The sequence below is a fragment of the Canis lupus genome, chromosome 23 (genome assembly GCF_011100685.1).
Source record: "Canis lupus familiaris isolate Mischka breed German Shepherd chromosome 23, alternate assembly UU_Cfam_GSD_1.0, whole genome shotgun sequence".
Classification (NCBI taxonomy): Eukaryota; Metazoa; Chordata; class Mammalia; order Carnivora; family Canidae; genus Canis; species Canis lupus.
Genome location: NC_049244.1, coordinates 6,603,880 through 6,629,280, shown reverse-complemented (window position 1 = coordinate 6,629,280; position 25,401 = coordinate 6,603,880). Strand labels below are relative to the sequence as shown.

General features: G+C 41.2%; 1 protein-coding gene across 3 annotated transcripts in view; it reads right to left on the bottom strand.

Annotated features, from left to right (window-relative positions):
* Positions 1-19,368, bottom strand: part of STAC (SH3 and cysteine rich domain) — a 151,473-nt gene extending 132,105 nt beyond the window's left edge. For all 3 annotated transcript variants that reach the window (XM_038570366.1, XM_038570367.1, XM_038570368.1), the window contains exon 1: positions 19,105-19,368. In XM_038570366.1, the coding sequence (XP_038426294.1) occupies positions 19,105-19,215 (111 nt within the window). In that variant the 5' untranslated portion in view covers positions 19,216-19,368. The remainder of the gene's footprint in view (positions 1-19,104) is intronic.
* Positions 19,369-25,401: the final 6,033 nt, after the last annotated feature.

Sequence of the window (25,401 nt, the reverse complement as noted above, 5' to 3'; positions counted from 1 at the left end):
GTGGAGTCCGATGACCTAAATTTGACACTTACCAGCTGCATATCATCTGTCAAATTGGGGAATCGCTTACTTCGCAGGGCAGGAGATGATGAATATACAGTGTCTAGTGCTGGGCCTGGAAATAGAAAACTCCCAAAGGGCAGTCACTATTACTTTGTTGTCTTACACCGATAGACCTAAGCATTAGCTCCACCTCTTTTAAAGCATATCAATCCCTTCCTTTCCCTTATCCTTCTCCCCAACTTGAGTACGATTGCTCCTACTTTGTGTGGGAACATGTGAGGCACAGAACTGACAATGGCTGGTCAAACCCACTAAACCTAGAGGCACCATCCAGGCAGACTGATTAAGGCATTGATTCTAGATCAGACTTTCAGACTTTGGTTTGTCCACAACTTCAAAGTCAGTTGGAAGAACTTTTCTAAAATGTGTGTGAACTAAGCAAAAATCTTTCCAAAGAACCTTGAGTTAGTCACCCCATATTGGCAAGTTTCTCAAGGGGTCTTTATCCTGAGGCTAAAGGATGCCCATATTAGGGGATAAGGCCACTAAGAGTGTCTTGGAGGAGCAAGGCAGCTGGGCCACCTGTCCTCTAGCCATGTCTGCACTTCAAGCTGGCCAACTGAAATTTCAACAAGTGTCATCCTTTTCCCTAAAATGCTGTTTCTTTCTGGGGCACAATATACAATGTTCCATCAGTGCTCATCCCCATCAAGATCTTTAACTCACTCTCCTGCTACAGGATGCGTGTTGAGTGAGTGGGTGAGCAATCAGTTTCCTTAGCCAGCACCTCTTATATGCTTTCAGTGGGTGTCTATCACACTTTTTTCAAATGTAGCATTCTTTTTTTGACCAAAAATATTAGCAAAGTTCCTAATTATATGGAGCATGAAAGAGAGAAATGACTACTCTGGGTAAAACAGTACAGGTAGAGACCTGAGCTGGCAGGTACCTTTGGCATCCTACCCAAGTCCTCTCTACTGGGCCCCTTGCACCCATCTCACAGCTGCTTTGGTTTGCAGATGGCTCTTTCTTCTGAGAATTGGCCTCAGCTAATGGGAACTGTCTCCCCTGGGTGGTGATGCAAGCACCCACACCCACCCCTCTACCTCAGGCTGAAGGGTTGACTGATACAGAGTAAAACAGTCCTGTCATCTTGCCTTAAGGCAGGGACAACTCCGTGGTGCCCTCCATGCCCTGGAGCCCCACTGTGATCAAGGAACACTTAACCTTAGACTATATTCTTGTTCAGCCTTGTCTCATGTCCTCTCCTGCTTCCTCCCCTCCTTGTTAGTTTTTCCTGAGAGTGTGTGCCCTCAGTAAATTACATGCTTCTGGGGCACCTGGATGGTTCAGTCTATTAAGCATCTGACTCTTGATTTTGGCTCAGGTCATGATCTCAGGGTCATGAGTTGGAGACCTGCACTGGGCTCTGAGCTTAAGATTCTCTCTCTCTCTCTCCCCATCTGCACCCCCCTCAAAAAATAAATACAAGCAATAAATTACATGCTTCTGAACATCATGGACCCTCTGGAGACCCCAAACTGAGGTGAAGGATAAGGAAATAATTAAAAAGAGAAGCTTGGTAACTTCTGTAGCTACAGAAACCTTATGTACTGGAAGCAGGCTTCCTCTAAGTTGGCCCTAAATGATTTGGCAAGTCTCGCCATTGGGGATGAAGTCAAAGCCATGCCTTTTAATGGGCCTCTGTCTGTCTCACAGCCACTGTCCAGAGCCTGAGAACCAGATACATGGCTTTAAGCTACTAAAGAGATTTAACCAGGCTGCAGACAAACTTATAACTGAAGGCCCAATTAAGAACCAGAAGGTGTCCTGCCATGAAGTTAGCATTTTGCTCTTGGCTCCTGATATATATTTAAAATATCTCCCATCTTTGACTCTATGATTTATTAGACGATTAGGTTTTGTTTTACATCCTTCTGTCTGCAAAGCTCATCCTATAGGCAGTCTGTGAAAGGAACTTTGCCAAAGTAATTCTAACCACAAGAACAAATAAGTCACATAGGAAAGTGTATATTGCTTTCTCAGACAAGTTCAAAAGCCTATGAAATTCTAGAGCACTTGGGTTATCAGAATCAGATTGAAGTTATTCCTCTGGGAAAAAGATCATTCATGGTAAAAATCTGCACATTTCAGAGTTTGAGGAGCTTCAGTGGGTTGAGTTATGATCTGACATGAAGCCTTCTGATTTTATATTGTGTTCTTCCTTGTATTCATCAGAAGAACCATAACTGCATGTTACATTTTGTAAGCTTGATGTTTTTTTCCTTTTTTTTTTTGCTCTTTGTTTTTTGCCTTATATAACTTATTCATGGAATATTTATCTTGATGATGTCACTTATAGGCTATATATCCAAGTAGAAGAGATACAGTCTAACATAGCAGTTAGAAAAAAATCTATTCCAAAGAAATTGACAATAATGAAACCTCATATTTAGGAATTTATATTCTCAAATGTTTTAACTGGAAGATCAGGTCCACTGAGGATGATCACCACCAAACTGACCAACATATGAAGCATCCAGTAAAAATGTGTTAACGAAATCAATGGATACTAGTTTGCCCTTTAAACAAGAATTAAGAAATATCTATCAGGAACTCCGCAACTGATTTAGAGAAAATGCATCCAAGAACTGGGATATGTAAGCAAAGCCTGATGAACTTCCAGATCAATCAGTAAGTAAAAATCAAACAAACAAACAAAAAACCCCTAAAAACCAAAAATCATTTTTTTAAAAGGTTTTATTTATTTATTCATGAGACACACAGACAGAAGCAGAGACATAGGGAGAGGGAGAAGCAGGCTCCCTGCGGGGAGCCCAATGTGGGACTGGATCCCTGGACCAGGGATCACACCCTGAGCTGAAGGCAGGAGCTCAACCGCCGAGCCACCCAGGCATCCCAAAACAAAAATCCTTTATCTACTTCCCTGGTATTCCACTAGGTTCAGTTTCCATTCTGTTTTAAGGAAAATGAAATTCCAATGAGTTTGATGATTTATCTTCCAATACAAAAGCAAATTAGAAGAAAGCAAGTTAAAAGCCTCAAAGTAGTCTGCAGAGAGAAATGGTCTTTGTGAAGGAAGAGTTAGAAAAATGTTAGATTCAAATACAAGATCCAGGAGAGCACATCAATGTGGAGTCATTGGTAGGATGAAAAAAAAACCTCTGCTATATGCATAAAGTTCAATAACTGGTGTTCAAAATGGTAATCCTGAGTAATTAGGAAAAGTAAATTACAAAAACAATATAATTGCTTTGAAGTTTACCAAGCATTTGCAGCTCTGTTATATGTGAATGAAATTCCATGTGGCATATTCTGCTTTTGAAAGCAGGGAAACGTGAACCAGATTACAGTAAGATTTGCAAGCAAAATTCTCAACTGGGAAATGCCTGGCATATCAGAGGACATGTCCTCTGTTATCAGGAAGGCTTGACTCTCTGGGATGACTCCTTTCCTGAGTATCCTTGTCTGATAAGGTTTCTTGGTGCTACTTTGAGATGAAAAGAACACATTTCCCACAAAATTCGAAATTCCAAGAAAATGCTTCTGGAACAAAAAGTGGTAACTAACTTTGCAGAGTAGTAATAATGTTATCAGAAAATCAGTCCTAGCATTTTTCAATCATAAATTTAATTTAGAAGATTGCATTTGTATCATGTGATTTTTTAAAAAGATTTTATTCATTTATTCATGAGAGAGAGAGAGAGAGAGAGAATGGCAGAGACACAGGCAGAGGGAGAAGCAGGCTCCATGCAGGGAGCCCGACGTGGGACTCCAGGATCATGCCCTGGGCCGAAAGTCGGAGCTGAACCGCTGAGCCACCCGGGAATCCCCTTATCATGTAATTTTTTATTGTTATTTTTCTAAGGAACTTCATCTCAAATTTCTTAATAAAAGTCAGTAGGAAAATATTGTTCAATGAGATCCAATTTATAATTGGGTTTTGTACATATATCTAAGGCACATGAACCCCACATGAAGAAACTTTGGTTTAATATCTTCTAAAAAGATGATGTAATTAAAGAAATCAATTTGAAAATCTCATTAAGCTTATTAAACTTCAGGGTGGAGACTTCCATTGTGCTTTCAGAGTAAGATTAATGGGAGAAGGGAGGAAACAGACTTCTGAAACTATTTCAGAGATAGTAACTATTATTTTCCAGAGAGATTCCTTGACTGAGGAAATTATTTGAATCCAAGGTCTTTCCCCTTGTCCCTTACCTGGCTTATAGTTCTATGGAGAGATGGTCTATGCTTATGGAAGCCAAAAATCAAAGTATTTATTTGTTGGATGACTCTGGCCCTTGTGGTGATCCTCTTGTCATATGACGAGATATGAATGTAGATCATGGTGACTGACAACCAAGCCTCATAACTAGTGGTCTTCTGATAACCTCCATGGCCCAAGCAACACATCAGAGAGGAATTTTGGTGAAGCAGTGAAGTTCACGATCTTGATTTTTGATGACTTTGTACCTCCTTCCATCCTACATCTTTTTTTCTTCACTGTTAGCATCAGCTTTATGATCTCTTGCCTTTTTTCAAAAGATTTTATTTATTTATTCATGAGAGACACAAAGAGGCAGAGACATAGGCAAAGGGAGAAGCAGGCTCCCTGAGGGGGGACCCCAGGACCCTGAGATCATGACCTGAGGCAAAGGCAGACACTCAACCACTGAGCCAGCCAGGCGTCTCTCTTGCCTTCTTGTCCCACCCTTTGGGATGTTCCCTGTCTCTGTGTTTCTGGCTTTGATCTTGGAATTGCTGCTCAATTACTCTGGCCATTCACTCTGACAGTGGAGTCTCTGGCCAGGTAAGGGTTCTCCTGGTTGGACCCAGCCTCCACCCCTGTGCAAGTTCTGTGAAGACAGCTCTCTGTGGAAGAACCAGACACTTTCCCTTGTCTTTGAAAATCCTCTCATGCTTGCTTTTTCCTCTTCCTTTCCATTTCCCCTCTGCATTTTCTTTTTTTTTAAGATTTATTTATTTATTTATTCAGAGAGAGTGAGAGAGAGGCAGAGACATAGGCAGAGGGAGAAGAAGCAGGCTCCATGCAGGAAGCCCGATGCGGGACTCGATCCCGGGTCTCCAGGATCACACCCCAGGCTGCAGGCGGCGCTAAACCACTGAGCCACCGGGGCTGCCCCCCTCTGCATTTTCTTAAGACTGGATTGCCCACCTCCCTGGTTTAGGTTCTCTTCATGTCAATTCATCTTTCACTTCACTGCTGCAAGGTTAATGGATCCTCTTGTCTTCACTATTCAAATCTAATACCCTTTGCCCAGCTTCTAAGATGTTCATCTGACCTCAGTAACTTCCCTGTATGCAGAGTAAGTCAAGCCAATCATATCATCTCTATCTTTGAAAGGTCATCCATGAGATTAAATTCATGTCCTATGTTTCTGAAGTTTACTGTGACTGCTACCCACTCACACCTGCATAAGGGCTTCATAGATCATGAAAGGTTGTGCTTCTCCCTTTAGCTTTTTTAGGAAGCATCCTGGTTCTTCTTTGTACCTCACACCTTTCTCCCTCACACCTACAAATAGCACATTCATAGCAAATCTCATTGGTTCTACTTTCAACATATATCCTGAAACTTATGACTTAACTATTCCACTAACTAGTACCTGGCCTAACACAGCATTCCCCCTAACCTGGTTACCACAGCTTTCTAACTGGCCTCCTTACCTCCATTGTTGCTATGCTATAGTCCCACTATAGATAGTAACCACAGAAATCCTTGTAAAATATGAACCACATACTAGTCAGATCCACTTCCTCCTGGGCTTTCTCAAGAGGTGTTCTCTCAAACTGAGGGCAAAATCCAGATTCCTCAGCATGGCCATCAAAGGTTCATGCCGGTGCTATCCATAAGAATGTTCTATGATGATAAAAATGTTCCATAATCTATGGTGTCTAATGTAGTAACCACAAGCTACAGGTATTATAAGAATTTGAAATGTGGATAGTGTGACTAAAGAATTGAATTTTTAATTTTAAGAAATTTTAATTAAGTAGCCACACATGGTTAATGGCTACCATATTGGACAGTACAATTCTAGTCCTTGGATTCTTTAGAGGTCTAGCTTTCTGGACACAGGAACAAGCACCCGAGATATCTTGTTGCTCCTCAAAAATGCAAACTTGTTCGCAACTCAGGGCTTTGCCCAGATCTCTCCCCTACTCTCCTCTTAACTTTGATCTTGAAATGACAGCTCATACCCTTGCTCCATTCCAGTCTCTGACTCAAGTCACATTTTCATAGAATCCTTCATTGATCACAAAAGTAAAATAGCTCCTCATGCTCCGATTCCACACTATACTCTTCTTTGTAGCTTTATCACTGCCTGAAATCATATGCACTTTTTTCAACTTGTTTGTCTTCTCTATACTTTCGCCAGAAGTGTGGGTACGGAGTAGGTGAGAAACTGGCTTTAGGCAGTTCTAAGGTTTCTCTAGGTGGTTCTGAACAAAGGGATAGATGGGCAAGGGAGTTCAGGGTGTTTGTAAGGGAGTGATTACAATCATGATAATAAGGAAACTGAGAACCTAAAGTGGGTGGGGGACAAAGGAAAGGTGGTGAGCTCCCCAGTTTATGTATTTTATACATGGGCGGGGTTGAAATAGTTTTGGAGTAGAGGTATCAGAAGGAATTAGATGAAAGCTGCCAGCTAGTGGTCACAGAATGGAGAGCCTGCAAGGGAGATTCTGGAGATGATATGACCACTACATATACAAAGTCCTGGGAATGACCACGGAAGTGGGTGGTGATGTGCAAGAAAATGGAAGACAAGACCTTAGGAGGAGAAAAACTTAAAGTCTAAGAAGCGGAGTATTTGGAAGAGTCACCTGCAGTGTATGAACATCACCAACAATTAGGGCAGGAGTGAAGTTGGAATGAGCGAGAGAGGGCCTGGCTCTGCCATCATGGGGCACAGAGGGACTCGCTGGGGTTGGCAGCTGACTGTGGATGGTAGTAATGGGAGGAGGAGTCTGACCACATGGATTTTAAAGCTGTGAGTTTCAGAGGAGGAGAGACAAGAGTCTGGAAGCAGTAGTGAGGGTGCCTCCCCAACTACCCGGCCCATGGAGGGAAAAAAGAACCACTGCCTGGGATTTTGCTGAAGAGTGAGCTGTAGAGGGTAGACCTGAGGATGCTGACCCTGGGGAGGGTGGATGGCACACTGCTGGATCAGCAAATGTGCATACTTGTGTGGAGGGCGCTGTGAGAGGACAGGGCTGTACAATCTTATGCTTCTGGTGACCAATATCACTTGGTAAGAGGGGTTGTTGGGATTCTTTTCCAAGTTCTCCACGTTACCCTGTTTTGAGAAAACTGAGAGTGTTGGAGATGGAGGGAGGGGATGTGGAGGCCCTGCTAGAGGCACATGGACCTCTATTTTTTTTTTTTTTACTCCTTTTCCTCATGTTGGTTTGGAAGGCAAAGAACAGTGGCTTTCCTGGGAACCCAAGATATTCTGGATCCCTCCTGACCTCAGTCTCTGACCTCAGTCCTCTATGCTGTGGTCACAGCTGCTGTCAGATCTGAGGAACACATGTTGACTGGAACATCAGCTATGGGGCCATTACCAAAAGGCAGCATGGACAAGCTGCATTTTCAGATCAATGAAGTACCCTCTGGGGGCTGACAGATATCTTATCATTTGTCTACCTGCTGCCAAGCAACCTCTCTGCTCAGACCCCCTGGGGGTCATCGAGGATGACTCTTGGTTTTCTGGCTCGGTTGACTTCATGGATGAGGCTCACCCATGGATGAGAACACACAAAGAACTGGGCTGGCATTTGAGTTGAGAATGATGAGTTTGGCTGAGAGTAGGCTGAATTTAAAAATGTACGGAAGGCATCAAGAAAGGCTGTCCAAAATGCAGCTGGATCTATCAGTCTAGAGCTCAGATTTGTGTTGGATTCAGATTTGGAAGTTACCTGCTGGCAGGTGGAATTAAAATACGTAACATGTCCCAGTGGAGATGCAGAGAATGAGAAAGACTTTAAGGCTAACAATAGGATGCGGGAGAAAATCAACATTTGAGTGACCGCTGGAGGAGGAAGTGAGAGCCCAAAGGACCAGAGAGGAACTGTTCCAGCAGCAAGAAGGAAATCAATGGAGTGAGAGGCTTAAGGAGGGAGCACTGGTGTTTAACTCTCCTGATTCCAACCCAGACCTAAGGGCCAATGCTACATAAATACAGAGAAGTACAAAACATGGTGTGCACAGCAGAGAGTGCATGGGAGCCCTGCTAGAGAAGTGAGAATGAGAAGAGACTGAAGAAAGGTCCAGGGCTGTTTTACAGTAATTCATCCAGAGATGTTATTAAGATTTTAAGGGAAATGAATAATTTTACGGAAAAATGCAAATTAGCAAACTTGAATCATGCCAATTTGTAAAAAGAAAAGGAACAGAATAATAAAATAAAAGATGTTTTCAAAATTTCTTTTAAAATAGGTGTAAGACTAGATTTTATTGCCAGTTTTTTTTCAAACATTAAAAAAGGGGATCTGGATTCTACAAATTCTTCCACAGGAAAAACAAAAACAAAACAAACAAAAGCACCCATGGAAATCTTCCCAAATTGTTTTTATAAGTTGGCATAACCTAAAAAATCAAATCTGACCAAGAACACAACGTAACAGTTATAGAATAATCTCCCTTATGTATATAAATGTAAAAATAATAAAGTATTGGCAATCAAATGCTAGCAGTTTATTAAAAGAAAATCCTCATGGCCAAGTAGGACCTTTTCCAGGAATGTAAGAAAAGTTTAATATTAGGCTATCTATAAATATAATCCATCACATAAGGAGGCCAAAGGACAAAAAAAAAAAAAAATCACATGATTACCTTGATACTTGCCAAAAAGTCATTTGAAGCAATTCCACATCCATTCCTGATGGAAATTCTTAGTAAGCTAAGAACATTACCCATCTTAATACAAGAAAGGCTGTCTCAGTTTAATTGTGAACATGAGTGGGAAGTCTGGAATTTGTATAGAAGGAGATCTTAAGGAATGATTTAGTTGGAAATGGATTTGTCTTGAAGTTAAATTTGCAAAGCACCACCTTATGTTTCTCAGGCTGAAATGTATAAATTTGCAGTGGGTTGATAAACAAGAGAGTTAAGGCCACCTCTTAGCACCAACACTGTACAATAAACACTTATAGAGAATGTACACTTAGCAGGAAAACATTGTTGGCACTTAAAGTAAGCTAGTTTGTCACTCAGTACCTCCACTAATATTTACCATACTTCGGGAGTTTTAATGCAATAAGCCCCTCTCCCAAACCTACTCTACTCCCGGACCTCCAAAAATGAGAATTATATTTAGAGAGGGGAAATTATTATTGCAGGTATTATGATGATCTAATAATAATAGCTAATGTTTACTTATTATGTGCCAGGCACTGTGTTAAGCACCTAGCATACACTAATTAATTTAACCCTATGACAATGCTGCAGAAGGTTGTTATTATGCTCACTTTACTGAAAGCATAGTGGAGCTCAAAAAAGTGAATGACAGGGAAGCTTAGTAAGTGGCGTCCCAAAGTGACACCGTTGGATTTGAACACAGCTATTTCTGATTCCAGAGCCCATGCTCTGAACTGCTTAGCAGCACTATTTCTTTATTGATGAATAAGAAACAGAATCTAGAAGATCTTAGATTATAAAATTAATACAAAGCCAATTTCCTATATGTCAGCTCTCACCACTTAGAAAATATAAAAGAGATGGTTCTTTTTTTTTTTAAGATTTCATTTATTTATTCATGAGAAACACAGAGAGAGAGGCAGAGACACAGGCAGAGGGAGAAGCAGGCTCCGTGCAGGGAGCCTGATGCAGGACTCGATCCTGGGACTCCAGGATCACGCCATGAGCCAAAGGCAGATGCTCAACCACTGAGCCACCCAGGCATCCCTAAAAGTGATGGTTCTTAAGTGTAACCTAGAGTATAAAACACCCTGACAATAGCTACCAGAAAATTGGGCAAAAAGTATTTGAAGAAAACTCACAAGTGTTTATAAGTGTCATAAAAGGCATGTCAATGCCTAACTTATCCATGACTATGCTCCTGGATAAGAAATCCCATTACTAGTAAAGATTTCACTGAAATGATCTTAAAAGTTTCATGCAGTTACTTTCAAAATATTATTTTTATAATTGATAGAAAAACAAAAAGGTGTGCAGCTAAATAAATAAAACTCCCAGGAGGGTAACTGTATTACCACTTATCTATTATAAAGCTACAATGATTAAAACATTATACTAGTAATGCCAAAGTACTGTATAGTAATACATGCAAAATCATTAGAATATAACAGATGACTCTAAAGGAGAACCTAGTACGTATTAGCATTTATTACATAATTGATGTAATATTTCAAATCATTGAAAAAAGAATGAATTATTCAAGAAATAGTTTTAGAAATACTTAGTAATCATTGGGAAAAAACTAGAGTTCTCCCATACCACATAACACCAAAAATTCAAGATGGATTAAGGTGATAAAAGTAACAAGTATATATTAAGGATCCAGAGAAACAAACAAGTTAATATTTATCTGCTTCCAGGATGGGGAAGACCTTTCTAAATATAAGTGGAAAAAAAGAAGCCAAAGCTAAATAAATCTGAGACATTTAACAACATAACAAAAGAAATCTTCTATATTGAAAATGTCATAAAATCAAAAGCAAATTTCAGTCTGGGAAAAGGTTAGCAACATGTATGAAAGATCATGGTTTTAATATTTATAAAGAAGCTTTAAAAAATCAATAGGAAATGGATGAATGTTCTATTAAAATAGACAAGGACATGAACAGATAATATGCAAAAGAAAAAGACAAATATTTTTTAAAACATAAAAATTAATACATAATTATAATTATGTATAAAAACATAAAAATTAATACATAAATATAATTAAAACATGTATCTTTGTCCTTCAAATGTTCTGATTTGAAAGACTATGATACTACAAGTTAATAACCAAAAAACTCAAGCAGCCTGGTTAAAAAAAAATGAGCAAAAGCCTTGAATGGACATCTCTCCAAAGAAGATATACAAATGGCCAATAAGCACATGAAATGATGCTCAACTAATCATTAGGGAAATATAAAATAAACACCATGATAAGATAGCATTTAACATCCATTAAGATAAAAAAAAACAGAAAATAACAAGTGTTGGAGAGGATGTAGAGAAACTAGAACCCTTGTGTATCTTTTTATTATTATTTTTTAGAACCCTTGTGTATTGCTGCTGTGTGTCTAAAATGGTGCAGCCAGTGGGGAAAGCAATATGATGATTCCTCAAAAAAGTTAAAGAATTACCATAAAAATAACAATCATGCTTTGTCATATACCTGAAAGAAATGAAAGCAGAGACTTGAACAGATACTTCCATACCCAAATTCATAATAGTATGTTCACGATAGCCAAAAGGTGGAAGCAACCCAAATGTCCATTGATGGATAAATGGATTTAAAAAATGTCATATATCCATATAACGGAATATTATTTAGCCTTAGAAAAGAAGGGAATTCTGAAAAATACCAAAACATGAACGAACCCTGAAAATTTGTTAAATGAAGCCAATTACCAATATTATGTGATTCCTCCGATATGAGGTACCTAGAACAGTCAAATTCATAGTATCAGAAAATAGATTGAGGGTTGTCAGGGGCTGGGGGCAAAAGGAGATGGAGAATAACTGTTTAGTGGTTATAGAGTTTCAGTTTGGGAAGATGAAAAAGTTCTAGAGATGGATGGTGGTGATGACTGCACAACAATGAAAATGTATTTGTCATAGAACTGTACACTTAAAAATCGTAAAAATGGTAAATAGTACATTATGTATATTTTACTATAAACTAAAAAAAAAAACTAGGGAGATTGGATTTTGATGCTTAAATAGAGTGGAGACTTGAAAAAGAAAGAATGAACTAGAAACAAATTTCTCACCAATTCGGGGTGATGATAAAGAAATCTTAGCATAGCCATAAAGTAGAAAATATACACATACATATATACATATTTCTTGTGAATTCATAATCACAAATCTGCCTTCACACAGATTTGAAGCTTAAACTTCTACAACACAATTTGGTCTGAAACCCCCAAACTGAAAAATTAATATAAAATTAGGTTCTCAGCTAATTCCCTGGGATACATGCAGAAGCAAACACTCTTGAGTGGTATAATTTATCAGAAGAGCAAAGGTGGCAGTGAAGTACAATCCTGAATCTTGACCCCTACCTCACACCCTACCAAAAAAGCAATTCCAAGTGGATTGTAAACCTATGTGTGAAAGGCAAAACAATAACATTTCTAGGAAATAATATAGGAGAATATCTTCATGTCTTTGGGGTAAGCAAAGATTTCATAAACAGAACACATAATTCCCTAACAACCACAATATAACCATTAGTGGGAGTATGAATTGGTATAATTACTTTGGAAAGCTGACAATATCTATACATATGCCCTACGATCCAGCAATGTTGCTCCTAGGTATTCGTCCAACAGATGTGCCACAAGAATATGTATAAGAACGATCACAGCAGTACCACTTACAGCAGCCCAAACCAAGAAACAATTCAAATGTCCATCATCCGTAGAGTAGTAAACAATGAACTATTCACACAGTGGAACACTAGACAGCAATGAAAATGAGAACTGCTATATGCAGTGGCGCAGATGAATCTAATACTGCTATATGAAAGACGGCAGGCATGAAAGGGTATACACTATATGATTCCATGTATATAAAGTTCAAATAACTGAGATTAATTTATGTTGTTAGAAGTCAGGATATTGTTTACCTTTGGGAAGGCAGAGATAGAAGGGCATCTAAAGGAGTTTCTGGGGTGCTGGTAACATTCTATTTCTTGATTTTTGCATTGGTCACAGATATTTTATAATGCATGCACTTTTTGGTATGATGTCATATTTCAATAAAAAGTTTACTAAGAAATAAAAAGCTAGGGTATAGTCTTTCTTGAGGGCACTGTGTCAATGAGAATAAAAGCCCTTAGAAATGTTTTTATCTAGACCCAGCAATTCCTCTTCCCATGAAATTAGTCAGAAATATCATCAAATGCTTATGTATTAGGATGTAAATTTTAGTATATTTAGGTATGTGAAAGGTAAGAAAGAATCTAAATATACACTCAAAAGGGACTGCTAGAATAGATGTGGTATAGCAATAAAGTAGAATATGATACCATTTTGAATATTCATGTTATTGATTATCTAATAATATAAGGAAACTTTATGTATAACATCAGGTGGAAAAAATCTACAGCATGCATTTATATATACACTATCCAATTTTGTTTTGAATGTATGTATAAAGAAAATGTAAATGAAAGAAAGGCAGCAAGAAACATAATCATCCTTCTCTCCATGTTGTGTGACAAAGAAATGTTTTCCAGGTTTCTACGTTGAATACATATTATTTTTATGATTATGAAAACTGCTTAATAAGGGCATAGCTACCCTTGTAAATCCAGCTGCATCTGAGGAATGCTTAAGATTATTTGGTAACATGGAGATCAACAGCCAGTCACTATTGGTAGGGCCATTTCTTTGGACTGAATGATAAATGGGAAAGGGAAAGATGAGAGTAATTACGAATAATTCCTTCAAGTACTGTTGTTGGAAAGAAGAGGATCTTGGCAGTCTACAATTCTTACTCAATTCTTATTCTCTACTTAACTGCTTTGACAGTCTATACTCTTATAGTCTAAATCAGTGTTTCTCAAACTTGTCTGCACAATGAAATCACTAAGGAAGCTCTAAAACAACACTGATGCTTGGGACCCTCATTCAGAGATTTCCATTTAGTAGTCTAACCAATGGACTGGACTCCCCAAGGGATCTGGATTGAAAGCCAAGGTTCCATTTTCTTTCATCTTCTCCCCTACATAGAAGTTAAATTCCTTATCAAGTAAGAGCTTCACATATATGTACAAGATATGCTGAGCATGAAGTTGACACTGAATAAACAGTTGCTGATTGGTGGACACAACACCTCTCTGGGGGTTGCAGAGCACGTCCACAAGGTTAAGAGATTTTTTACTCCCTAGCCTAGACAGTGGTCCAGATTGAGAGAGAACCATCCAGGAATGAGGAGGCCCCATGGTCCTTGGCTCCTATGTGCCACTGGGTGGCTTATATCACTCTCAAAATTGAGGCCACAGGCTGGTGAGTCTATGGCTTATCATTCTGCAAAACAGGTAAGGTGAAAACTCATTGCAGTCAATAGAATAAGTAAAGTCCAAAGGGAGGAAAACTCAGTTATACTATTGGAATATCAGTTTTGGTTACTGAAATGATTCCAGTGATGACATGTGGGGTTGGCTAGTGATAAAGTCATCTAATGTGAAACAGGAAGAGAAAGTAAATATTTATATTTACTTTTTAAAAAATTTTTATTTATTTATGATAGTCACACACAGAGAGAGAGAGGCAGAGACACAGGCAGAGGGAGAAGCAGGCTCCATGCAGGGAGCCCGACGTGGGATTCGATCCCGGGTCTCCAGGATCGCGCCCTGGGCCAAAGGCAGGCGCCAAACCGCTGTGCCACCCAGGAATCCCAAGGGAAAGTAAATAATGTTACATGCTTACTAATGCTTACAACATATTAAGTCACAGGCCTTACAAAAAAAACATGTCAGCTGGGTATTAGCATCCCCATTTTAAAGATTAGGAAGCCGAGGCTGACAGAAGCTAGCCAACTCGCCCAGAATCAGAGGGCAACCGATAAGATCTCAACTCTCATCAATTTGACCTTGAAACCTATAATCTCTCCACAACATCAAAATGTGACCTTGTGTCATGGAAGTGATGTCAAAGGGCATCCACACTAAACCTTCATATTAGACACTAGTAAGAGTTCTATGCTGTCAGTAAGTCAGTAGGAGAAAAGATATTCATTGACATAAGGGATGCTGAAACATGACATTTTTCTTAGTATTCAATAGTCTCTGTCAGCACTTAAAAAACAAATGAGGTTGTGGTCTTTCTGGAATAGTTAGTGGAAAGATAGATGGATGAAGTTCAACAGTGGCTTTCTCATTCTTTGAGTTCAACTAATTTTATGAAAAAGAAAACCACATAAACTACATTACTACTTCTGTTTACAGGAACATGCCCTGAGGAAATTGTAGGGTGGTATCCAATGTCCAAGAGAGTGTTCTTAAATAGAAGTACTGCCACTAACAATCTGTGTGATTTTAGACAAGTTATTGCCTCTCTCTTGGCTTTGATTTCCTCAAGAGAGAAAAGAGAAGACATTTAAGTGAACTTTGAGGGCTATAGATGCTTTATCGATCTGATATAAGCTATGGATCCCTTCCCCAGATGTTGCACATCTGCATGTAACTGCACAATTTTGAATGCTCATTCTGGTTGTTTGTGGATCTTCCAAAGACGGTTCATGGACCCCCAGAGAATATACTGACCCTTGACTGAAAACAGCTGGAGTACATATGTGATAATGGAACTGTAGTCATGCTTACCAAAAAAAGCCCTTATCTTTTAGAGATGCAACCTGAAATATTTATGGATGAAATCATTTGATGTCTGGAATTTGCTTTAAAATGATCCAGTGTATTTGAGGAGGGATGGTGGTGGTAGTGGGGGATAACAGATGAAACAAGATCACCCATGAATTGATCATTGGTGAAACCAGGTGTTTAGTTCCATGACTGTTCTCTATATTGTTTTCTCTACTTTTGTGTATGTTGAAATTCTCCGTACTAAAATAAATTTACACAATAGAAATCAGCCATAATTTAAAAAATACTCTGAGTAGAGTAGATGATCTCTACTGTTTCCAACTCTAATAATCTATGATGTAGCATTCCAAAGAATCTGCAAAGGAAATGGACTTCTGGAAACATGTTATGGGCAATGAACCATCTTCCTTTTCTCCTAATGGACTCTCTGGACTAAAGGGTTTATTGTAGCTCCCTTTTTCAGATATTTCTGTGATGTAGACTTAATTCTTTCCATAAATATATTTTTGGAGGAAGAGTAGCAAAATCAAACACAAAGAATCTACACAAATATTGGTCTTTAGTCATTTCACATGTGGCTCAATTTGTTTTCAAAGATTTCTTAAGAAAAGACCAAAATACTGCTGTATTGTATACTGTAAATGACTTTGAGTGACCTGTGAAATACTTGGTTGGGATGTTAGGGGAACCAGAAGAGAGTGAAACAGCACACAAACATGACAGATAAAGGGCTGGGCACCCAAGCTCTGCTGCCCAGGGCTCTGTCCTAGCTGAACAAACTAGCTATGTGATCTTGGGCAAGTCACCAACTTTTCTGAGCTTCTACTTCCTTATTCATAAAATCAAAGACACAGGCAATTGCCCTCATAGGATTACTGTGAAGAATCAAGTCATACCTGACATACAGCAAGCACACTTTCAGTAGATGGTGACCAGAGTTCCTTCAACTATGTAAATATAAAAATAGATCTTACAAAAAAGATGTACGATACAGATCAAAATGTTATCAGTAGTTGACTCTGGATTGTGAGCCAATGGATCATTTCCCCCCCTTTATTTTTGCCTGGGCTTTTTCAAATTTCTACAAAGAGTATTACCCTTATAATCAGAGAATAAAAGTCTTTTAGAAGGTAATTTTAAAAGTCTTTCTTGACAAAGTTTAGTGCTCAGAGAGGCATAACCCATGTGGTATTTTCACAACCAGACCATGTCAGAGGAGTGAGGTGGAATACACTAATGCCTTGTGCACACTTTCTTTACTATGGTCTCATCTTCAGGATGGAAGATCCCTATTAAGCAGTGAGCTTCAGATCTGGCATTCCTGGTGTGGAATAAATAGAGCCTTCTTCTTTTCCTGTTTCATGCCCTCCCACCCCCCTACTACATATTCCTCCATACCAGCAGCTGGGCCTTTTTGAGACGCTTGGAGCCCTTTGAGAATATCACCAATGCTATGCCATAAAAATTCACATCCAGGCACACTATTTTGCATTCAATTTCCTGGGCTTCATGGCCCACCCCTCACCCTCCAGCCCACCTCCACTGATTAAGAATACCTAAGCCATGGCAGATTTCTGAACACACACTTTAGGCATGTAGACCACTTTGAGAAAAATTGGCATGTACAAATTTGAAACCATAGTCAGATAAATCAGTGGATAATTATGGGTATTACATATGTAGTTTTTGCTCTGCCAAAGAATTTGCATCAGGATATCTATAAATAGCAAACCCATATAGTGTGTTTAAATCATGCCTCTGTATTTGCAAATGCTAAGCCCTTTCCAGAACACACCTACTGCAGAGCAACAAGCCCAATTCAAAAAGTTTAGTACCAGTTTCACTCACTAGTTTTGCTACTTTCATTTACAGTCCACTAGATCATCTTTGAAATGGTCACTAACCCATACCCCTTAGGTGGCTGGTGGTCAATGATAGACAATGATGAGATGACCAGAAACTTCTAGTTGGAGGAGAGGTGGTATGAGTGTGCAGGTTATGAGACAGCTTTGGAGTGGATTATCTGTGGTAGGGTGGATCCCCTTTATCTCGGGAAGGAGAAGACTCCTAACTCTGGGAAAGGAACAAGGGGTGGTAGAAAGGGAGGTGGGTGGGGGGTGGGGGTGACTGGGTGATGGGCACTGAGGGGGGCACTTGATGGGATGAGCACTGGGTGTTATGCTATATGTTGGCAAATTGAACTCCAATAAAACACACACACACACACACACACACACACACACACCAAAAAAAAAAAAAAAAAAAAAAGGGAAGGAGAAGGGTAAACACTGATTGAGTCCTTACATTGCACTGGGTCATTTCACGTATTCTTCACAGAATTCTGGAAGGAGAGGCTTCTGCCCCCATTTCCAACTGAGTTTTAGAAAAGTTAACATACATGCCCCAGATCAGACACTTATCAGGAAAAAAAAAAAAAAAAAAGGTAAAATAAAGACAAGACAAAGCTCTTTTTGATGGTTAACTTCCATAGGCTGGGATGTGTACAGTGCCCATCATCACTTAAACTAAGAGCCACTTAGCTGTGATTTTGATCCTTGCTGCTTTGGCGATGGCTTCTAAGGATGGATGTAAACGGATAGAGGGATGGGGCTTTTCTTTCCTCCATCTCACCTGCCCTCCAAACTGGCACCCCCCTCCTGTTCCCTCCCATACAGGAACTGCTGGCATTCCAAAGATGCCTGGGGAATTCACAAGGATCTCTGTATAAAGAGCCAAGGGCCCTGCACTTAAAAAAATCCATATAACCACCAACTCCATCTCATGATTTTCACCCCAGGCTAAGAGGCCATTCAGCATGTCACTGCGAGCAGCCACAATTTACTCGACCTTCTTTCAAGATTTCCAAACATGTGCCTGGAACCCACAAGAGCTTTAGAGGACGTGGAGCGGTGGCAGGAGAAGTGCTGCGAGGCTGGCTTTGTGTATGCGTGTTGGTGTAACTCAGAAAAGCAAGGGTAAGTTCTCCAAGTGTTAACTTCCACGAGAGGAACCTCAACTTTCTCACGAATGCGGCTCTTCCCTTTGCTTAGCTCTTCTGAAGCCAGGGGTGAGCCCGTTAATAAAGCAGAGTCTCGGGGACCTCTGTGATACGGACATCGCTTTGCTGGCCACAAGTGGCTGGCTTTTCTGGGGGTGTATCCATCGCTACCACACTTCATCCTCCAGAAGCCGCCTGGCACCTGCACGTGCTCTGGGCACCCGCGGGTTGAAAGCTCAGAAGCAGCCACCGGCCGCCCCGGAGAGCAGTGCCTGAGCCCGGGGGTGCGCACTCGCAGCGCGCGCCCGCGGGGAGAAGCCGGCGCAGCCTCGGGTCTGCGTGGGCAGCAGGCTGGGTCCACGCTACGCGGTCCAGCAGCTTTACCGCGAGTCCTGCCCGACCTTCGGGGTTCGGGGGCGCCGGGGCCAACCCGGAGCACGTCTCTCCCGCCTGCGCCGGCGCCAGTGCTGGGGGGGCAGGAAGGTGGGGGGCAGAAGGGCAGGAGGAAAGTGAGCTCCCGGTTCTTGGGGCAAGTGTGCGCAGTACCTTGGATTCCTGGCTGCCGGCGGATGCCGGAGAGGGCGGCTGCTGGGCGCTCGGCGCCTCCTGGGGCAGCCCGTCCACGCCGTCCTCGCGGGCGCCGCTCGGCGGGATCATCGTGGCGGAGCGGGAACGGTGTGGGGCTCCGGGGGGAACCGCGACGCTGGCCTTCCCGCCGCTCGGGCTGGCTCAGCCGCGGGTCCCAGGGGCTCCCATCCTTTCCCCGCCGCCCGCGCGCCCTCCCTCGGCCTCGCCGCCGCCCCTCGCCGGCCGGAGCGCGGGCGGGACTGGCAGGCGGCGGCGGACCGGCGGCTCGGGAGCGCTCGCGGGCCGCGGGGGAGGCGGGGCGGGGCGGGGCGGGCCGGGGCGGGGCGGGGCGGGGCGGGGCTGCGCGGCCGCCGCCGGGAGGGGAGGGGAGGGGAGGGCGAGGGCGGGGGCGGGCGGGGGGCGCGGGGGTCCGGCCCTGGGGGCTGCGCCTCCGCCGCCCGCTCGCAGCCTCCGCCTCGGCCGGGGGTTCCCAGGAGGGGCCGTGGGAGGAAGAGAAAACCCCGGCGGGGTTCGGCCAGGAGGGACCACCTGCAGCACCTCCCTCGCTGCTCCCCCTAAGGAACAGCGACTCCAAGGGAGACAGTGACTTAGCTAAGCTATTTATAGGGCTCAGTGACGGAGAGCAGGGAGAGCTGGGGTTCCCCTGCTTGGAAGCGCTCCGCGCTCCCCCGTTCAGCTTTGGACTAAAGCAGAGGCAAGATGCAACGAGGCTCTGTCCCTGTTTTTGTGCTGAGCCCGCTATGCTTTTGACCACGTTTAATCCTCACGGCCAGCCTCTTGGGCTGGGCAGCATCGCTTACATTTTATAGATGAGGAAACCGAGATTCTAGGAAGGCTAAGTCACTTACTGTAAGTCATTGAACTGTAGAAACAGTGGAGCTGGGATTGCAACCCATCTTGGCTTCAAAATCCATGCCCTTTGGACGCTGAAGCCTCAGATGGTGGGCGGCTCTGCATGGCTGAAGGGCCAGCTGGGTGCTGCTGTACAGCGAGGAGTTCAGGGCTGCTCACGGAGGGGCAGGCCGGTCAGCCCGAATAGAACCTTTGCAGACATGGAGATAAAGGGACGGAACGAGCCGTTATTTTCTGAAGACACAACCTCAGTGTGCAGGGAAAGGAAATCGATCTGGATATTTAAAAGATCTTATTCTTCATAAATAACAAATACTCTCTCCCTTGTCTAACAGAACGTTACAACCTTATGTTCCAGATTTTCCTGATTAACTGTACGTTTTTCAAGGCCAGCTTCATGAGTATGTAACCTGTGCAGTCTCACACAGGACCTGTACTTGGTTTGATCCTCTTCTGTCACCATCTTGAAATTCTTTTAAGTTTTTTTTTTCAATTGTAGTTTAGTTGATATGCAATGTTACATTGGTTTCAGGCGTACAACATAGTGATTCCACATCTCTATTCATTATGCTCTGCTCACCACAAGTGTCGCTACCATCTGTCACGATGCAATGCTATTACAATACCGCTGACTATATTCCCTGTGCTGTATCTTTCATCCCTGTGACTTAGTCACTCCATAACTGGAAGCCTGTCCTCCTCACTCCCCTTCACCCTTTTTGCCCATCATCCCAACTCTCTCCCCTCTGACAACCACCAGTTTGTATTTATGGCAACCACCAACTCTATATTTATGGCTCTGTTTGAAATTCTTAATAATATTTGAACAAAGGGCCCTGCGTTTTCATTTTGGACTGGACTCCATAAATTACATATCTAGTCCTGCATGTTTGCCTTAGCTCATGTCCTTTGGAAAGAACCTATTACTCTTTCTATCCTGGACATCAGTTGAAAGCTCCTGTTCTAAGTGCCAGGCTCTTAATGGGCATTTGGCTCTCAGAAAGCTCCAAATACCCTAGTGGCCCTTACCTTCTCATTTGACCTGGCCAGATTGTTTAAACCCAATGGCCACAGCTCTTTCCTCCTCAAAACATAATTCCTAATTGCTTAGTGGATACAAAATTCTAACAGCCAAAATTACCAGAGCTACAACCAGAGCACATAATGACAGGGGCAACAGTTTCAACACATCTTTATCAAGCATCTATTCTGTACCAGACATTGTGCTAGAAAAGAATGATAGAAATGATAGAATGACAGAAAACATAGATAGCTTCAGACTTTGTGCTGGAATGGAGAGCCTGGTGAGAGACAGAGATAGATATTAATTAAATCACACAGACACAGACACATTCACAGAGATTTTATGAACTGTGGCAAATAAAAGTATAGGAATCTAATGAGTATGCACAATGTAAGGACTAATAAGTGTATGGCCAGAGAAGGATCTTCTGAGGAAATGAAGCCCCCCCAGGGTTAAATAGACAATTCCGATCTTGGTGGACAAGCACATTGTGACTTAAATACAAGGAATTTTTCATCTTTGGATCTTATTTTATTTTATTTAGAATTGAAGGGCAGCTGTACTATCTCACTTTTATTTTAGTAAATGCTCAGGCTTTCTTTCTGTGAACTTTGTCTTCTTCTAGAGCCATTTGTAGGGAGATACTTTCAAGACTATTTAAAAATTTTAATTGCCATACTTATGAAAGGTACAAAAAAGAATAGCAAGAAAGGAAGAGAGAAGATAAGCAGGGTGACCAGGGAATGGGGAACTGACAAGGATAAAGGAGAGACGGTCTCAATAAGTTGGTTCTCCATGTCTGATGCTTTGAAGTCATTATGAGTAATGAGATATATGAAGGGCATGGGGTTTAACAACTAAATTGATGATAATAATCATTGCTAACCTGCACTGGGCTTCTTCTATGTTTGTAGGCATTTTCTATGTGTTGTTTCATTTAATCTTTTATTTAATGAGATAATCATGCTAGGTTTTACCAGTGAATGTGGGAACAGGGACTTGGACTCAGATATATCCCACTTCTGAGCCAAGTTTTGACCACCCTGTCCTGCTGCCCCTCAAGCAAATGTGAACCAAGATCTGATGAAGAGCCTGCAGGCCTTAAAGGGAAGATTGATGCAGACTGAGAGCCAGAAGCTTAAGAGATGCATAGGGAGAGTCCTCAAAGAATGAAGACTTGCCACCTTTCTTTATCCTAAGGGTGAATAATCACCAGATCTGCATTATGGAGGTGATAGACAAGAAGTCAGGACAAATATGGCAGGAGGCACCAACCGCTGCTGTTCAATCTATAAAGGAGCATTGGGAATGCCAGCCTTAGTTGTCACTTCTGGCCATCTTGCCTGAGGGACTTGCATGCAAGCCAGAGAAACACAATGCTTTGTCCAGAGTCCTACAGTAACAACACCAGCCCCTACTTTGAGCAACTGTTGATGCCAGATTGCAGTCCTCACAACAATTCCAGACTCATCTCTCCTCAGCATCAGTCATTTAATTTGGAGACTCATATTATCAGAGTGAATGAGATCCAGTTAAGGCATCCTTAACCTGTTTTTTGAAGTGCGATTAATAATAATGATGGCAGCACTAATAGTAGGTTATATTTGAAGTGCACTATTTGACTGCATTGAAATGATGTCCAAGCTGGAGGGACCTAGAAAAGGCAGCCCCTTAAGGCTAGTTTCTGGTTAAGATCTGCCTCTGTTCTGTAATGAGCACATTTGTGGGCTGCTTCTAGTTGGTTATAACCTCTGGGAGACGGACGGGGACTTGAGTCTTTACATTTAGTGAAAGGGCCATGACCCTAAAGTTCAAACATCCTGGCTCTTCTACTTAAAAGCAACAAGATCTTAGACAATTAACCTGATCTGCCTCAGCCTTGGTTTCCTTGAGTCTAAAATGAGATAATGATCCCTACTTCATAGAGTCTTTGTAAGGATCAGAGGATTAAATGCCTGGTCAAAATTAGTCTCATACTATTAATTATTATCATCATCATCATCATCATTATCATTAGTTGTATGCTTTTGCTCAAATATATTCGCTTTGAATTGGGTTTTCTGTTCATCACAGCCAAATGGATGCACAATGTCAAAACAGTTGCATTTCTATACGCTGTTAGTGAAATAGCAAAAAAAGAAATTAAGAAAACAATCCCATTTACATTTGCACCAAAACTAATAAAGTGCCTAGGAATAAACTTCACCAACAAGGCGAAAGACTGTATTCAGAAAACTATAAAACATGAGTGAAAGAACTGAAGATGACACAAATACAGAAAGATATTCCGTGCTCATGGATTGGAAGAATCAATATTGTTAAAATGTCCATAGTACCCAAAGTAATCTATAGATTCACTGCAATCCCTGTCAAAATACCATCAGCATTTTTCACAGAGCTAGAACAAACAATCCTAAAGTGTGTATGGAACAACAAAAGACTCTGAACCACCAAATCAACCTTGAGAAAAAAGAATAAGCTGGAGGTATCACATTTCTAAAACTGTTAATAGTTCCTACCTGGAAACTGCAGGTGTGACAGTTATGTGCAATTTCTTTCTTTTTTTTTATAAATTTATTTTTTATTGGTGTTCAATTTGCCAACGTATAGAATAACACCCAATGCTCATCCCACCAAGTGCCGCCCTCAGTGCCCGTCACCCAGTCACCCCCACCCCCCGCCCTCCTCCCCTTCCACCACCCCTAGTTTGTTTCCCAGAGTTAGGAGTCTTTCATGTTCCGTCTCCCTTTCTGATATTTCCCACTCATTTTCTCTCCTTTCCCCTTTATTCCCTTTCACTATTTTTTATATTCCCCAAATGAATGAGACCATTGGAGAAGGACAAACATTATATGGTCTTATGTGCAATTTCTTACAGATTTTGGTCCTTTGATTAGTAATCAGCATGTGACTTTACATATCCTCTTCTATCGGTTGAGGGTAATAGTTTAAGAGACATGAGAACCCCTTCACCCTGCCCTTTTCTTTTTTTCTCAAAATGCCTGGTCTGTTCTTTTTACCAGTGTTGCTGTTTGTTGCCATTTCCTGAATGTGAGAATCCTTTACCGTTTTTCCCTACGGATAGCTCTCCTCCAGTTCCGGACCTCAGAGCCTACCATGTAAAGAGTCCTGTTTCTTTCTTTCCTTATTTGGTGTCCTTCAGAATCTAAGCTCTGTGAGGTTGAGGACCTCCTGTCTCCTCTTCATCATCTATTTCTGGACTTAGATGCTCATATAATAGGTGCTCAGTGAGTATTTGTTAAATGAATGAAAGATAAAATGTCAGTCTGTAGAGAAATTTACAGATCTGATGAAAAACTCTTATAAAGGGGAATATTGAAACTCATGTAGATTAAATACTTGGGCAAAGTCAACTAATAAGTAGCACAATGAACCACTGTCTGTTTACTTGCTTACCAGTCCCAATGCTCATTGCTTTATTCAGATTTGGAATATATGACCAAACTAACAACGGCACATGTTTCTTTCCCGAGTTTTCAAATTTATTATAATATTATGTGAAGTATTTCTAAATCCTCTTTTCCAAAACAATGCCTCTTTGTCATGATTCAAACAGTACCAAAAAGAATCCTGAGGAAATTAAAAATCCTCTAAAATTCTACCATGTATTGGTAATAGCCATTGGCATTTGGCTAAGCTGCCTTCTCAAATCACATGTATGTATGGGTATATTTTAAATGTATATATATTTACATAAAAATGATCTCAGGAAACTGAGTGTTTTTATAACTTCCGTTCTCTTAAATAATATGTCTTAGGGATAGTTCTGTGCCAGTAAATATAAGCATACATTAGCGTTTTGTTTTTAAATGAGTGTGTATCCCATTGTATGGATTGCATCATTATTTATTTATGAAGAAGCTTTTATGCTTTTTGCTAGGAATTGTTAGAGGGCAATAAAACAGTCATTATTTCTCGTGTTCCTAAACATCAACCTGGCAAAGTAAGTACCATTAGACCCATTTTACAGATGCGGTAATGAGAAGCCTGAGGGGGTTTATGATTTCCTTAGTGGAATATGGTAAGTGCAAAGTAAGGATTCCAGATCACACCTTCAGACTCTAAACCTCAGACTCCTTGCCACTTGCAAGCAAACTGTGACACTCAGTATGCTCACTGCTGTATAAGGGCCATTAGCAACAGGGAGAATGAAGTCTACCAGTGGAAAGGGTGTTTAGGAAGGTTCAAGTAGAATTTGAAAGGTGATTATGGTTTTGGTGGAAGGAATCTGGACCAGAATGTACAGTATCAATAATACACGGAGTATGCTTATGTAGGGCTGTTCAGGTTTGGTTCTTAGAAAACTATAGTTTCTTTTCTTTGTGGGTAAGCTTTACTGATGACACACCACAATGCTC